Source organism: Paroedura picta, chromosome 15, assembly GCF_049243985.1.
Source record: "Paroedura picta isolate Pp20150507F chromosome 15, Ppicta_v3.0, whole genome shotgun sequence".
Classification (NCBI taxonomy): Eukaryota; Metazoa; Chordata; class Lepidosauria; order Squamata; family Gekkonidae; genus Paroedura; species Paroedura picta.
This window is the reverse complement of record NC_135383.1, coordinates 3,240,002-3,255,450: the sequence shown is the minus strand read 5'-3', so window position 1 is coordinate 3,255,450 and position 15,449 is coordinate 3,240,002. Positions and strand designations below refer to the sequence as shown.

Below are 15,449 nucleotides of genomic sequence, written 5' to 3'. Positions count from 1 at the left end.
GCCGTGTCCGAAAGGGTGGGCATCCTATACCCTGCAGACACTGGGAGGGGGGCATAGGGGGTGGAGGGGAGATGTAGGGATTTCATGCGCTTGCCTCTCCACTCCCACGGCCTGCCAGGAAAGGGGGATCACAGCCTTTCCCACCACTGTGTGTGCATTTGTGTGTGTGTGTGTGTATGTGTGAGAGGAAGAGAGGATGCCAAATTGGGTGAGAGTGTCCGGGTGTCCGAAGACAGCAAGCGTACATCCTTGTCTCCAGCAAGGAGAGGAAGGTGTGAAGTCACAGAAGAGGGTGTTGAATTTGGGAGGCCAAATAACTCACACGCTGGATTTTCAAGGCTAGAGACGGACAGAGGGTGAAGAGGGTGGGCCATTGGATGCCTCTGCTGAAGGACCCTGGGGGTCTCCCATCCAGGGGCTAATCCGGACCGGCCCTGCTTAGCTTCTGAGACCTGACAAGAGCAAGCCGGACAGGAGCAGTCAAGGACTTTTTGTGTTCTGAAAAGCTGGCGACTTATTATTCCCGAATGGGTGGGGGTGTTGGCGTACTTAGTGCTTCAGAGGCTTTCTTAAGGACGCCCCCCCCCCCTACAAGCCTTTGCCCCAAAGAACTGAACAGTCTCCAGTTTTGACCTGGGGAAAGGCAATCGGGTGAGTTGCCAGGGCAACAGGAGTCGGATGTGAAGAACCCGAGGTTGATACCTGCTTAAGCTTTGCAGTGGAAGGGGGAAGGAAGGCCATTTGGAGGTTTAAGCCGTAACAGTTCCCGGGGAAAGAAGGGCAGGGAGGAGGGAGAGGGGCAGCACCGCATGAGCAATCTGGGCATAGAAGAAGGGGCAGCGAGGGAAAATGGCCAGCATTTAAAGCATGTGGCAGTGATGCTAAAAAGAACACGGGGAATATTAATCAGGCAAGCCCATCTAGCAGATTGCCTTGGGTGGAATCCTGGAAACGTACTAAAAGGGCTTTTTTAAAACCCAAATATTAAATGGGTCCTTTGAGCATTTCTCTCTGCATGTGCAGGCGTCCCCCCCCCCCCCGCTCGCTCCCCGGCTGTAAAAGTCTGGGAATTAATCAAGGTGTGATCTTTGCAGTTGCCGGCCCCAGCTGGGCTCCCTGCGCCGGGGCAGCCGGTTGGGCTGAGCCTCTATCACAAGGCAGCCGCTGCCCCCGATAATCCTTTTCCCGCCAGCCGCACATGATGAATGGCGCAAAGGGCCCGATGTTTTGTTCCTGCACTCTCTTGCTCTCCCCAGATAGGCTGTTTGGGGGCTTGTCAACATTATCTGCAGCGGAGGCAGCGCGGCCATCCATCTTGCGCCTGGGGAGGGGGAGGGGGGGCTCCGAAATTGGAGCCAGAATGGATTGTGTGTGTGTGTTTGGGGGGGGGGGGATTCTTCACGTCAGTGCAGCCGGTAATTTGCTAGCAAGAAATCGCGTTTCTGTCCTCTCCGGGTTTTGTTCTTTCTGTGTGGGTGCGTTTCCTCTCCGCATGTCCTCTCGTGAATGCAGGGCATAAACGCCCCCCATCCACTAAGAGCTGGGGCCACGTAAAGCCACAGTGGACTCCATAGAGTCTCCAAGGCAAGAGAGGCTCAGAGGAGGCTCTGCCCTTGCCTGCCTCTGGGTTGCAACCCTGGAGTCTCTTGGGGGTCTCGTATCCAAGCACTGACCAGGGCTTGACCCTGCTTAGCCAGTTACAGTTCTCCCTGGGCTCTCTCAGCCCCACCTGCTTCACAAGGTGATAGTCGTAGGGAAAGCTAGCACGGTGTGGTGTTTAGGAGTGGCAGCCGGGTTTGGTCCCCCCCACTCCTCCTGCCCATGTAGCCAGCCGGGTGAACCAGTGACAGTGACAGTTCTTTCAGAGCTCTCTCAGCCCCTCCTGCCTCACAGGGTGTTTGTTGTGGGGAGAGCTGCTTTGAGGCTCCTTCGGGCAGTGAAAAGTGGGGTTATTTAAAACAATTGTTTCCTAAAATAACGAGTGAGGATTGTAAAAATGTCCAGGTTTTCAGACTTTGGGTGAATTTGGTCTCCCGGGCGACATCCTCGCCCTGTTGCAGCCGGCCCCAGAAGCCTTTCTCTTGGGGCAGAGGGGGCACTGCCGGCTTTCGGCTGATTTCTTTCTTTTGTTCTTGTTGCTCTTCTGTTAATGCAGAGAAATCAAGGTCCAGGGAGTCGGAGGGCCACCTGGATGGCAGCAGCGAGGAAGAGGACGACGAGGAAGGCCAGTATGAAGTGGAGGACGATGGCGAAGAGGAGGAGGAGGAGGAGGAAGGCTCGAGTGACTCAGAGGGTAAGCCAGAGGCACAGTGGCTGTCTCTCAGAGGGATCAGAGGAGAGGGCAGCTCAGGGGCAGTGGTTCTGCTTGGCCTGCAGAAGGGGCCAGGTTCAATCCCCGGCATCTCCACATGAAGAAGACCAGGGTTCGGAGACTTTAAAGACCCCCGCCTGAAACCCTAGAAGGCCAGTCCGAGGAGACGCTCCCGATCTCTCTGCTTCAGTTTAAGGCAGCTTTGTGCATGAGCCACACAGGCCGAGGGCCGATCGGGAAGACCAGCCGAGCCCAGACGGATGAGTTCACCACCTGAGGAATGGACTGCAGGCAGGAAGTAGGCTGTGTCATGCTTTGTTCCCTTCATGTGGAGCACCCAGTAGAGTCACTTTGCTCTGTCTTGCTGGATGCAAAGATGCCCCCCCCCACACACACACACACACAGAGCAGAGGAGCCAGTTGGTCCAGGTGGCTGGCGGTAATGACTGGTGTGAAGGCAAGACTGGCCTTAACCCCTCTTGCGGGATGGAAACGATTGTAGTCAGCAAAACAGCTTGCCGATACGGTGGCCAACCTGGGCTGGGCTGAACCTCAGGACTTTTCACAATGGCTCGGCCCAGTCTCTCTTCCTGACCCCGCTCTCCAAGTCGGTGGCATCTGGCATTGCTCAGCCACGTGTCCTCTGCTGCCGCGGCCTTTGCAAGGCTGGGGGGCAGGCCCCAGAGGGAGCCGTCCTCCCCATGACAGTGAAGGCCCAAGCTCTCCTTCCTCCCTGTCAGCAAGTCCTTGGAAGGGGGCAGCCGGCACCCCGAGAAGAGGAGCCGGGGCAGGGATGGGCCCCGTCCGCTCGGCCTGAGCAGAGCACTTGGCGTCTGTGGCCGGCTGTCCCTTCTTGCCAGCACCGGCTGCCGCCTCCCAGGCTGGGTCTGCGGCGGGCCCGGCTGGCACCGAAAGCGGCACCGAGGGGTGGCAACAGTGACGGCAGCCATTTCGTCTTGGCTGGTTACCCAAGCAAAAAACGTCCACTGGGGAACGCTCGCTGCCTCATCAGCCGTGCCGCCAGCCCTGGCTGTCCCTTCCCATTAGCGTGCGGCGCCCTCTTCCCCCCCCTCCCCCCGGCACAGGAGCGAACGGCTAAGGGCAGGAGCCTCGTTCCGACACGGGATTGGGGGGGGCACCTGTCCCCCCTCCCACACCCGCCCCTCCCCGTCCTCGGCACAGTTTCGCCCCTCGCTTGGAGGCGACGACGAGAGCTCCACGCGTGCCTCGGCCGGCCTGCTGACTGATTTGCCGTGGCAGATGGCAGAGGGTTGGCACACGAGCCGCGGTGCCGCTGCCCAGAATAGATGAGCGGCGGAGACGGGATCCGGCAGCGGCTGCGATGGCTTGGCGCCGTTTCCTCGCCTGCTCTCGAGCCGTTTGTCTCCGGGGCCACCGAGGCTGGCGAGGGCCAGGCGGGGAAGGGGGGGTGCCCAGCTGCCCCTCTCAGCACTGCAGACGGGCGCCAAAGCCCAGCGCTCCATCCATCCGCCTGGTTCAGCCCTTGATTCATTTAAGCCTCGTTCCCCGGTTGGCCCCTTGAGCTCTGCGGAAATCTTTAGGGGAGGAAAAGCCCGTCGGTTTGCTAGGAGGCCGCAGCGCAGGGCAGGATGGGGGAATTGCAGGAAGCAAGAGCCAACCGAGGGAAATGTGCCATTTGTTGCGAGAAGACATTGGGGTGGCCACAGGAACAAACAGCTCTGAAAGAGGATTAATAGATTCCTGGAGAAGTCTGTTCATGTGGCGGCTGTGGGGAACCTCCACAGTCAGAGGCAGTCATCCTCTGAATCCCAGGGTTAGGAGGCAACCTCAGGGGAAGGCTTTGGCCTCTCTGCCCAGTAGTTGACCCTCCTGGCTGGCTGGAGAGCTCTTTTTCTATCCTGAGCCTCTGTATTCAGGGGCAGTCAACCTCTGAATCCCAGTGTGAGGAGGCAACCTCAGGGGAAGGTGCCAGCCTCTGTGCTCCCTTGTCGTCTGTTTAGAGCAGGGGTAGTCAACCTGTGGTCCTCCAGATGTCCATGGGCTACAATTTCCATGAGCCCCTGCCAGCATTCGCTGGCAGGGGCTCATGGGGATTGTAGTCCATGGACATCTGGAGGACCACAGGTTGACTACCCCTGCTCTAGAGGAACTGGCTGGCCGCCGTGTGAGGCAGGATGCTGGACTGGATCGACCCTCCCTGGTCGGATCCAGCAGGGCTCTTCTGTCAGCTTGTGGGGATCTTTTTGAGCCAGAATTGGCATGCCATGAGGCCGAAACCTCTGCCCTTACGCCTCCTCCTTGGGTAGAACGGCTCCGTTGCCATCCCGTGCCTCGCTGCCCTTCCGTCACCGGTTCCGTTTGCCCCCTGTGGCTGGAGAACTGCACAGGCCCGTTCCCTTTCCCGGAGAAGGCCGGCTACGGCTGCGGAGCTCCGGTGACGGTTAAAAAGAGCAGCGTGTGTGCGTGCGAAAGAGCGAGAGAGATAACTTGGATTCCCGCCCGCCCCTGATAACGTTCCAAGTGGCCCCGTGTGCTTCTGAACTCCGGTGCGGGAGCCCAGGTGTCTGTCCGCTCTCCCCCCCCCCCCCGCCCCAACCCACTATCTGGGAGATGCAGCATGCCGATAAATTAATTAGCGCTTGTGATTAATTAGCAGTGAGCAGCGGCTGCCTTCTCCCCCCCCCCCCAGCCCAATAAGGCAGGATTTACACCTCTCTTCTCCCGTCCTTCTGCAGGGGGAGGCGACCGGCCACAGCCGAGGCACAAGGGGACCGGGAAGCAGCTGTCTCCAGCCGAGCTGCAGCAGCTGGCTCAGGGACCGGAGGACGTGGTGGAAGACCTGGACCTCTCTGACGAGGATGCCGACTGACAGCCGGGGCTGGGCGGTGTGTGTGTGTGTGGGGGGGGGGAATATGGTGCGAGGGACAAGCCTGCTGGCCGGGGCAGGGAAGGGAAGAATTGCTTCTGTGAAGCTGCCCGAGACACCGCTTGGAACGTGAAGAATCTTCTCCAGCCGTGTTTTTTCCATGCTTTGGGGAGAAGCGCAGTAAAAATTTGTGGTTGCAGCGGGGCAGTAAAGTAGCTCAGTTGAGGTCATAAAAGGCACTCGTTAAAATCCACCACTTAACTAATGGGGGTGGGTGGGTGGGTGGAGGGACAACGGCACTCACCAAATTTCTGGTTTTCTTTTGGGGCGGGGCTGTTAATAGCCTCCCTGGCCTGCTGTTCCCTTTGTCCTGCAAGCTGCATATCAGCGTGTCCCTTGCGCCCCTCCAACCCCCACCCCCAGTAGGAGGAAGCCAAAACGTGGCCCCTGCCCCCCTGCAGTGCTCCCCTCAAGCTTTATGGGGCCCCAGAGCTTTACCCTGCAGCAAATACTGCAGACCAGAGAGAAGAAAAGGGTTAATGGTCAAGTGTTTTACTCTTGTGGAAATTTCTCTTCCCCTGCAGCTCTCGGAATCTGCCCAATTCTGTTTTTTATTGGTACACAAGGTTCTTTCCAAGCAGATGTGGGGAGGGAGGTTGGCCTTGAACCTCCCCCCCCCTCCCTCTTACGCTCCCCCTGTGAAAACCCTGCTTGTAGCAGAGAGGCCATCTGCCTTGTTTGCCAGAAGCAATGGGGGGAAAAAACCCACCCCTCTCCATTTTCATGTGACTGCTCAGTCCAAATGTTTTGAGTTGGGTGTGTCAAGTCTCTGCTTCTGCAGATTCAATCAGGTAGCCGTGTTGGTCTGAAGTAGCACTTCTTAAGACCAACCAAGATTTATTCAAGGCGGGGGAGCACTCTGTGCATGCACTCAAAAGCTCCCACCTTGAATAAATCTTTGTTGTTCTTAAAGGTGTTACTGGACTCTGATTTTGTTGTGCCTCTGCAGAACAAGGGAGCTTGCAGGCCACGTATAGTGTGGCTGTGGTGGTGGTGGTGGTGGGGGTCACGAAGAGGGGAGCTCCCCACCCCCATACCAACAGGAACCTGTTGCAGTCTCTACCATCCGTGAATCTTCATGCAGGGACCCCGGCCCTTGCAGAGGGCTCCTCTGTGCCTCCTGTCCGGCCACGGTCCTCTCCTGCTGCGTGGGACGGTGGCTTCCGCTTTCTCCCTTGTAGAAGTACACAGTGGGGGAAGCAAGTGGCCATTTTATAAATTAAGTGATTTCTTTTTTTTATTATTATTATTATTATTTAAATTGATTTACTGGAAAGCATTGGCCCTCGCCGTGACAGATAATTACCATTTACAATATATAAAGAAGCTAAGGTACCACCAAGCTAATTTTTTCTTTTCTTTTTTTTCCTTTGCATTTTCAAAAGGAACAGTAGAGCGTGCAGTCTTTTAAAACAGGAAGGGGAGGGGGGGGGGAGACGGACAAGCATCAATCACATGATTGTGTTCCACCACTGTACAAATTGCAGGGGGGGGGGCAGTGTTTGACATGAGCTCCCGCCCCAAAGGGGCTCCCGTGGGTACCTCTCACCCAGTCACGAGGACCGGGTAAAATGTGCAACTCCACCCCCTACCGCCCCCAACCCCTCGGTATCCACACGCATACGCACACACATTCCCCACACACAAAATAAAACTTAAAAGCAGGGTCTTCTGTACACAGCCGTTCTGGAAGAGGAGGTGCCAGGCCCCCCCCCCTCCTGCCCATGCTGTGTATTTTCTTCTTCCACAAAAAGACAGTTCGTGCAGGGCCCGGGGAGGAGGGACTCCGAGGCGGTCCATCTTTGCAATGCAGTTTTTGTTTTTTAAAAAAGGAAATTAAAAAAAGAGAAACTAGCTACCCCAGAGTTCCCTGTGCTGTACCGTCCAAACCGAAGTAAACGCGGACCAGAACTTGCCTCGGGTCAGTTCGTTAAGTCTTTGGTATTGTTTCAAAAGTTGTGAGCGATGCATAGACACCCTGAACGAGGACCTGGGTGCAGGTTCCAGCAAGGGACACATGTTGAAGACGGAGGAAAGAGTCCCCTTGCTGCCAGGGGGAGGGGGTGTAGGGGCAACCCGAAGGTCGGGGGTCTCGTCTTCTCCAGAGCTGGGTTTCCAGAAAGGCCGAGAAGGAAAGAGACCTCCTTTTCTTCAGGAGCCATCTGACCCCACAAATTGCTTCCAAGAAATCTTTGGATTGGTTTCCTGCCCTCTCTCAGATCCCAAAGTGAATGCCTTCCTTTAAGATGTGCCCCCTTTCCAGCTTCACAGGGGAAGGGGGGGGTCTTGGCGTGTCAGGCGGTAGGGCCCTGTTCCGGCAGCCTGAGGACCCAGCTGGGTGGGCGGGGGGCGGTTAGGACGGCGGCTTGGGGGTGTCGCTGAGCGCACTCATCAAGGAGGGGTTCCCGTTTTCCTGCTTTGGTGAGATCCGGCTGGCTGGGAGGAGGGAGCCGCTGTACGGAGAAGAGGCCACGCTCCCCGTGGAGGAGGGCCGCAGGTCGGCAGGGGGCAAGTCCCGCTCGGCGGGGCGGAGGCCCGGAGGCTGCAGCGGGAAGGCCATGGGGAAGCTGGCCATGTACAGCACCCGGCCCACTCTCTTGGCGACCTGTGGGCAGAAAGGGCAGGCAGAGATGAGGCTGGGAGAAGAGGAGGAGGGGGGTGTGGAGTCCTGAGCAAGACAGACAATGTTTTATTCTCTGCAGCAAAAAAAAAAAAAAAGTCCCCTCCCCCACGTAGGATCCTGGCCACACCTTATGGGAGAGCTTGGCCTCTCCAGGCAGGGGCCTGACTCTGTGCTCTGCTCTTGGGCTGCAGAGGAACCCGCTGGCCACTGTGTGAGACAGGATGCTGGGCTAGGTCCAGCAGGGCTCTCCTGATGCTGTGTTGTGGGTCATCCAGAGCAGCGTTCGCTGGCAGGGGCTCATGGGAATTGTAGTTCATGAACATCTGGAGGACCACAGGTTGACTACCCCTGCTCCAGAGGACCCGGCTGCTTCCTGTGTGAGATGGGAGGCCGGGCCAGGTGGGCCTTCACTGGTCTGACCCAGCAGGGCTTTCCCCACTGCAGGGAGACTGTGCTGGACACCCCACGGCCGCTCCCTCCCGTGCGCAGGGCCCCAAATACCCTCGGTGGCGCAAAGGCGAATGCAGCGTCTCCCTCCACTCTCCCCTTCCTCAGCCACGTTTGTTATATTATGTTAAAACAATAAGGGCAACTTTATTACTTTCCCTGCAGCCCTTACTGTTTACGAGGGGTCTAATAAAAAGGTTCTCTGGGCGATTGTTCCCCGCGGATCAATTCGGTGGGAAATAAAACTGATTCAAGGAGGGGAGAGGGAAAAAGGGCCAGAAACCCAGGCGTGAGCAGCACGCTGGCTCTTGTGGGTCTGGGTGGTGTTTTGCATGTCTGTCCAGAGAGACGGCAGGAGATGGCGGGGGGGCGGGGGGGGATCACAGCGGTAGCAGTAAAGGTTTTATAACAAACCACCGTCCCCCTTCCCCGAGTTTTCCTAACCGCATAATACTCCAGTTGTTTTGGGTTAACTGCGAGCCCCTGTCTTTTATTGGCGCTTTAACAGAAACCAGATGTTTAGGTGCGAGGGGGGGAGGGCGATTAATCCGTATCCACGGTTCTGATTACTGTGGGGAAGGGAGGGGAGGGGGCAGGGGGCTCCTGTTCAATGGATGCTGGCACAAATGAAGCAGGGGTGGGAAGAGATGGGAAATTAACGGGGTGGGAGGAAAGGGGGCCAGGAGCATGGCCCAAGGATGTCACGCCCGGGCTTGGATCATCTGGAGAGGACCTCGTTGAGAGCCTCATGCGTCAATGTGCACATATCCCCCCCACCCCACCCCCTCCAGCAGGAGAGGCAGAGTCCTCTTGGGCTGGTGCAGTTGTGAAGAGCTCAAGGGGTTCAGCTGCAGTGCGCCTGAGTTCTCACCTGCTGAGCAAACATACTTGGGCACCCAGGTTTGGTGCATAAGACAAGCCGTGTTAGACCAGGCCAATGCACCCCCCCCCCCCCCAGTCCAATGGTCTCACACAGTGGCCAAAATCCAGGTGTCTCCAGGAGCTGGGCTTGAACCCTAGAAGCCCTCCCCCCCCCCCCAGGGTGCCTCCCCCAGCACGAAAAGCCCGGTGCGTCACTGTCCCAGCCAGTCTTCCAGCCATACCTGGTGGCTACTGGCCGCTGATGGGCCCCGCTCCAGCTGTTCCTCCAGTCCTCTCGCAAGCTCTTACCTGCGACCTGATCTTCAGCGCTGGCCCCAACTTCAGCCCCATGTTGTTCAGTAAGTGCTCTTCCGTCAAGAGGGGCAACGTCTCCCCGTCGATGGCCTGTTCTCGGAAGACCTGCGAGGGAAGAGGGGAGCTCAGCAGAGGGGCCACGTAAGTCTGGGAAGCCAGCCTCAGCTAGCAGGCACAGACACACACACAGACACACACTTGAGGTCGCTGGAGCCTCTGAAGGGGCCTCGCCTGGGCTCAGGGTGCTGCGCATGGACCCTTCGGGGCCTCCAGCAGAGAGACCCCCCTTCCCACCATCCACTTTCCGAGATTCAGTGACTGACAATGGCGAACATCAAACTGGAGTCTTTGTGCAGGCAAAGTGCAAACTGGTCTGCTTCATAAATTCTAAGTCTGTGCCCTCTCTTGCACCCGACCCCCCCAGGGCAGAGGCTGCGGCAGCCTCATTGGCAGAGGGCCTCTCAAGCCCCGCCCCACTCGTTCCCATCATGCGCACGGGTTGGTTTCAGCCTTGCCCGTCATGCAGAGTGGCTGAAGCGACAGGTTGCCCTGGCCTCCCTGGGTGTGCTCAGGAGTCCGGGCTCTAGCAGTGCTTGAAGAAACAACACTCCCTGCATGTAGAAAGTCGGAAGTGTGTGGGAGGGTTACTGTGCTAGTTTTTTCCATGCAGGGAAGTTGCGTGTGTGACTTTTTAAAAATATAAGAGCCTTTTAATAAAACCTGTGATTCTCTAACTCAATGCAATAGCTCCATAGCTGCCTTTATCTGCAAAATGACACACACAGATGTGCTTTCCTTCTTGAAACAACCACCTCTTTTCTTCTTTCCCATTTTATCTTTTCATGGCCAGGCTCTTCCCGCACGGCCCTGCCTCGCTTCAGCCGGTCTTCCTGCTCCGTGACCCAGCCGACCTCCATAGGCTGGATTCCCTCCTGGGAGCTAAAAAGCTCCCCCCTCCCCAAAGTCTTTGCCAAGCTGTGGGGGATGTGCCACTGAGGCACAGATGGAGGGTCCCCGGGGCCAGAGGGGGGAGGGTGGGGAGCGCTCTGTTTCCAGGGTTTGCATCGGGAGACACGTTAAAACCCTGAATGCAATAGCTCTGGCAGCAGATTTTCTTTTTCTTTTCCCCTTTTGCTGGCAGGAGCGGAGGTCAGCTCTCTGCCAGACCTCCCCGGCAGCTGCGGTTTTGGGAGGAGAGAAGGCAGACAGACAGCTCTGCAGCCCCGGGTCTCCCTGGCGGGCTGGCTCTCTCTCTCTCTCTCTCTCACACAGTAAAAACCTGTGAAAATGTGGAGCTGTGCTCCAAAGACACAGAAAAACACCCTCCTCCCTTTAACTCGCTCCGTGCCAGACCCACTTCCCCCTCTCCTGCCGCTCTGAGCTGGCACAGGGCGGGGTGTTGACAGGGCCCTGCTTGCCCACGGAGGCTGTTTCTCCGGATTGGGCTGCCTGCCACGCGTCCCGGAGGGCGAGCCTGACAGCCACCTCTCCAGTCTTCGACGCTTTGGCAGGCAGGGGAGTCTGGGCAGCTTCAAAAAAATCCAGTTCCCGTTTTAAGCAGCTCGCCACAACGCTCGGCGGTTGAGTCACCAGGCGGCCATCCTGCACCCAATTAAGCAGGCTGCAAAAGGGGAGTGAGGCCGTCTCCGTCAGCACCGGCGGCTCTGGGCTGGTTCTGACAAGGCTGCGGCTCACGCAGAAGGCTTTCGGTGTCAGGATCCGGGGAGGGAGTGGGCAGGATGTTTGCAACTCGCCTGCCCTGAAGAAAATAAGGTCAAAATACTGTGCCCGGGTCTCCAGATACACTGAGAAAGCCGGACCCTGCGTGTTGAGTGACTCCACTCCCCCAACCCTTGCAGAATGCCCTCTGGTGCTACTCAGTCGGAGGGGGGAGAGAAGGAATTTGAGGAGGGGGCACCTGAGCCCCACCCCTGCACCGGAGACCTCATTCGCTTAAGCCCCTTGGCTTCTGGGAATCCGCAGGCATATCTTGGCCGTCATGAGGACCAGAAGCTTGCTGGCTGACTGTGGCCCAGGCCGATGTGCTCAGCCTAAGGGGCTTCCCGAGGCTGTGAAGATTAAACGCGGGCGGGGAGAACGTTGTCAGCCGTTCTCTGAGCTCTGGGAAGGGGTGGGGGGGGGAGTGGAAATGAAGGGAATGGGTTTTTAAAAGCGCAAAAGTTCTCAAGAAGCTGCATTCTGTTCACATGCGCAGGCGTGCACACTGATTTCACTTCCTAGGCATGCGTCTGCCTGAGTAGAGGATGCTGTCTTTGAGGGACCCATGGTCTGCTCCGGTATAAGGCAGCTTCATGGGGGGGGGGGGATCCTGGTGACAACATCTCCCGTGGACATCTGGCACACAGAGTCTCCCTTCAGGTCAGGGAGAAATAAATGCAGACCATTTTTCCCCTGGCTCCCCCCCCCCCGAGTTTCCCGCAAAGGGGGGTGTGAGGCTGCCCGCCCGTTCAGGCCCTCTCTTAACGCCTGAGAAATCTGTCCCCGAGGAGCCGGGGCACTCTCAATAGGGTGTTTATAAGGGGCCGCCTCTGGGGCTGAAGGAACAGGCTTGGGGTTTGTCTACTGGCCACCCGCGGACCTCACACTGAGCCAGTCCACGGACCCGGCTGGCATTGATGGATGTGGCGCTGTTTGCTTGAGGGGGCTGCGGGTTCCCCCCCCCTCCGCGCATGGCGCAATTAACATTTCCCTTATGCGGGCCAGACTTTCAGGTTGCTTTCCCACAGTTTTCAGGCCGCCCTGTCAAAAACTGGGATCTTGTGTCTAGCGACAACGGCTAACCCCCTTTGGCGTCGTGAAGGTCTGGATTTGAACCCAGCATTCCGTGAAGAAGCAAACTAAGCGAACTTTTAGATGACCGATTGAGGGTTCCCCACTGGATCTGCCCCCCACCCCCCCTTGCAGCCTCATCATGTCTCCTCCTGTACTAAAATCTATTGGATTTAGGCCCCACCACCAGGGAGTTCTGTCAATGAAGCCCTGTGCGGGAGGGAGTCTCTGACCCCAAATGGGGGAGGGGGCTGAGGGTCCATCCGGTCAGGATTGAACTACAGGGCCGTGCCCACAGCCCCCTGCCCCAGCCCCTGTTTCCAGGATCAAAACTGGGAACCGGGAGGAATGGAGAGCGCATCAAGGAGAGCGCCTCTGAGCATGTGCAGGGTGGCATTTGCTTCACTGTTTAGTGACAACCGCCTGCTGTGACCCACCAGGGATTTCGGGGGCTGCAGGCCAAGGAGGCGAGGCCGGGCTGCGATTGTGCAAGGGGTCCGGAGACATGCTGAGAATAGTCCCGGAGATTGCCCTGGGAACCGGCTCTCTTTTCGAAAGGAACAAAAGAGAGCAGACAGAAGACAGCGAAGCTGTTTACGGATGCAAAGAGGCGTTTAAAAGGGGGGGAAGCGAAGCCTGCTAAAACCTCAGAAGCCCCAGGGGTGGCGGAACGAGATTTCCAAGGCGGCGCTGGGATAAAGCACGCGGAACAGGATAAATTATGCCAAACAACACAACCCGCACCAGGCAATAATGACGAATGCCCCTGCTTATGCCAGGGGCAAATCCTGCTTCCTTGGGCACCGGGTCCTTCCTGCGGTGGGCATGAGGGCCGCCTAGAGGGGCCTGGCTGGTCAGCCCTCCCCTCCCTCCCTCCCGCCCACCACAACCTTTGAGGAGCAGCCGGGGGGGGGTTACCTGCGTGTATTCGGCACAGCCGGATAAGCTGCCCACGAAGCTGCAGACGTCTTCGACTGACCACTTGCTGATGTCTTCCAGGGCTGGGCTTTCTTCGCCATCCAGAAAGAGACCTCCCATGGTGCCTGAACGGAGGAAGCAGCAGAGGGGAGAAAGGTTTAAGGCCTTGGAAGCTGAGCTGGGGGAGAGAAGGGGAAGCATAAATCACGGAACAGCCTCCTGGACGGCCTCTCACGAAGGCCGTATTTCCTGCAGCCACACATCCATCTTTAATGAACTGTCAATTAAAACACCAGGCAGGGTCAATTAGCGAGCCACGGCCTCCCAGAGGTTCCTCGCCTTGAGGGGGGGTGGGGGTGGCAGGACGGGGGGGGGGGAGAGTGACAGTCGGTGGGAGTTTGGGGAGGGGAACGAGGCACTGGTCCAAGTAATGACTTCTGAGGGTTTTGATGTTCTTCGGCTGCAGCAGAGGGAGGGAGGGAGGGAGGCAGAGAGGGGACCCAAAAAGCAAAGAAAAAAACCTGCCAGTGAGGTTCCCCACCCCCTCCTCTGCAGGCCAAGAGCAGAGCACAGAGTCAGGCCCCTGTGAGTTTCCTGCATTGTGCAAGGGGTTGGACTAGATTACCCTTAGGGCTCCTTCCAGCCCTGTGTTTTTATGTCAGCCGCGTTGGCTGATTAGAGGGGTTGTAGGGGCATGTTGCTGGGTCACGCAGAGACACACCAGACAGCCTCTTATGTCATTCAGGTCCCATTAAGTTTGGGGCCGGGGTTCATGGGGGGCCTTTGTGGACACAGGGCAATGCAGTCCGGGGAACTGCCAGCCTGAGGGCTTGTTCCAGCCTTCTCCACCCAAGTGCATCATTTATTTATTTATTTATTTAGATTTATATACCGCCCTCCCCGAAGGCTCAGGATGCCACGTCTGCACAGGGCTACCTTGGCGGAAGGAGTCGCTTTAAAAACAGGAGCAGAGCTGCTTCTTGGGCAGGAGCCAAGGAATAGAAATGCTTCCCTTTCCACTGCAGACACGAGGCAAGGTCACCCTGCTCTTCCTGGCCTGATGCCAACCCCCCCCCCGAAAAGGCGCCCCAGATCGGTGCATGTTGGGACAGGCGGGTGGGACAAGAAGAGTACAGTTAGGGATCCTGGGTTCAAGAGAAATCTGGCCCGAAAGTTTCTCTGTGGAGGAGAATCTCCAGAGACGGCAGACAGCACACCAGAGAACAGGGTGTGGGGACCTGGGTCCAACTCTCCAATTGCTCCCAACGCTCACTGGGAAACAATGGTCAAGTCATGCATCCTCACCTACCCCACAGGGGAGTTGTGAGGATAAACCAGGGAGGGACGATTGCATCGGCTGCTCTGAGATCCCCTGGGGGGTGGGGGTGGGCAAAGGGGGCAGGAACAAAGAAGGCCTGAAAAACTGGAGGTGCAAAAACTTCAAAACGATGCCAACTACCAAACAGATCCAGGCCGGCGACCAGAGCTCTGCCGGTGAAAGCGGGACCTCTGTGAGACTGCCGGCCCTGCATCCTGGCCCCGACGGCCCAAGGAGAGGTCAAGGGGAGCCTCCTCAGCAGGGCAGCAGACAAAGGAGTCAACCCAGGCGGATCGTGGCCGGGTTCCAGGGTCGGCACTGAGACCTCGAAGCCGCCTTGTGTGCCAAACACTGGGGAGGGGGTTTCTCTCCCCCCTCCCCCTCCCCCTCCCCCCAGGTTTTGGAAGAGCAACTTTGGCTCGGTGCACAGAGGAAGTGGAACTGAACTCAATTATTCCGGGCGCAGCCGACGCTCCGTCGAGACGCCTCCATCTGCAGCCGGAGAAAGCGTCTCCAAGGGGATCTGGCAGGAACAGCCAACTGATTTCAAATTATCCACTTCCTCCTTCCAAAGGCAAGCCAAGGATAGCGGCTCGCGGAGGGGCTGGGATGGAGGCCTCCGCTGGCTGACTCCCCAGCTTTGGCCTTGACTCACGGGGGCGAAGGCTCTCCGGATCCACAGGTTCAAATCTAGCAGGGCAGCGGACAGAAACCAGGGAGGGGGCAGGACTAAGGACACCCCCCTCCCCTCCCCGAGCAGCTCTTTTCCGCCAGACCCTGAAACGGCCGAGCTTCTCAAAATGGCAGCGCCACCAGCGGCTGGATCTCGTGGGCTGGGGAGAAACCGGCCATTCTAGCCTGGAAAATTACAGCCGCCTGAACTCTGCGGGAAGTCTGGTCAAAGCAGGGTTCCCCCAAAGTCTGGGGCTTTCCTCAGTCAAGAAGGGCGGCTCGTTCA

The 15,449-nt window shown here is 57.8% G+C and overlaps 2 protein-coding genes across 2 annotated transcripts in view; one reads left to right on the top strand and one right to left on the bottom strand.

The window, feature by feature from the left end:
• The window catches only part of NOC2L (NOC2 like nucleolar associated transcriptional repressor), a 40,044-nt gene extending 33,483 nt beyond the window's left edge, over positions 1–6,561 (top strand). Inside the window, exons 18-19 of the mRNA XM_077312597.1 lie at positions 2,156–2,293; positions 5,029–6,561. Coding sequence (XP_077168712.1) covers positions 2,156–2,293; positions 5,029–5,162 — 272 coding nt within the window. The 3' untranslated portion in view covers positions 5,163–6,561. The remainder of the gene's footprint in view (positions 1–2,155; positions 2,294–5,028) is intronic.
• Positions 6,428–15,449, bottom strand: part of SAMD11 (sterile alpha motif domain containing 11) — a 106,321-nt gene continuing 97,299 nt past the window's right edge. Inside the window, 3 exon segments of the mRNA XM_077312596.1 lie at positions 6,428–7,824; positions 9,460–9,570; positions 13,174–13,298. Coding sequence (XP_077168711.1) covers positions 7,573–7,824; positions 9,460–9,570; positions 13,174–13,298 — 488 coding nt within the window. The 3' untranslated portion in view covers positions 6,428–7,572.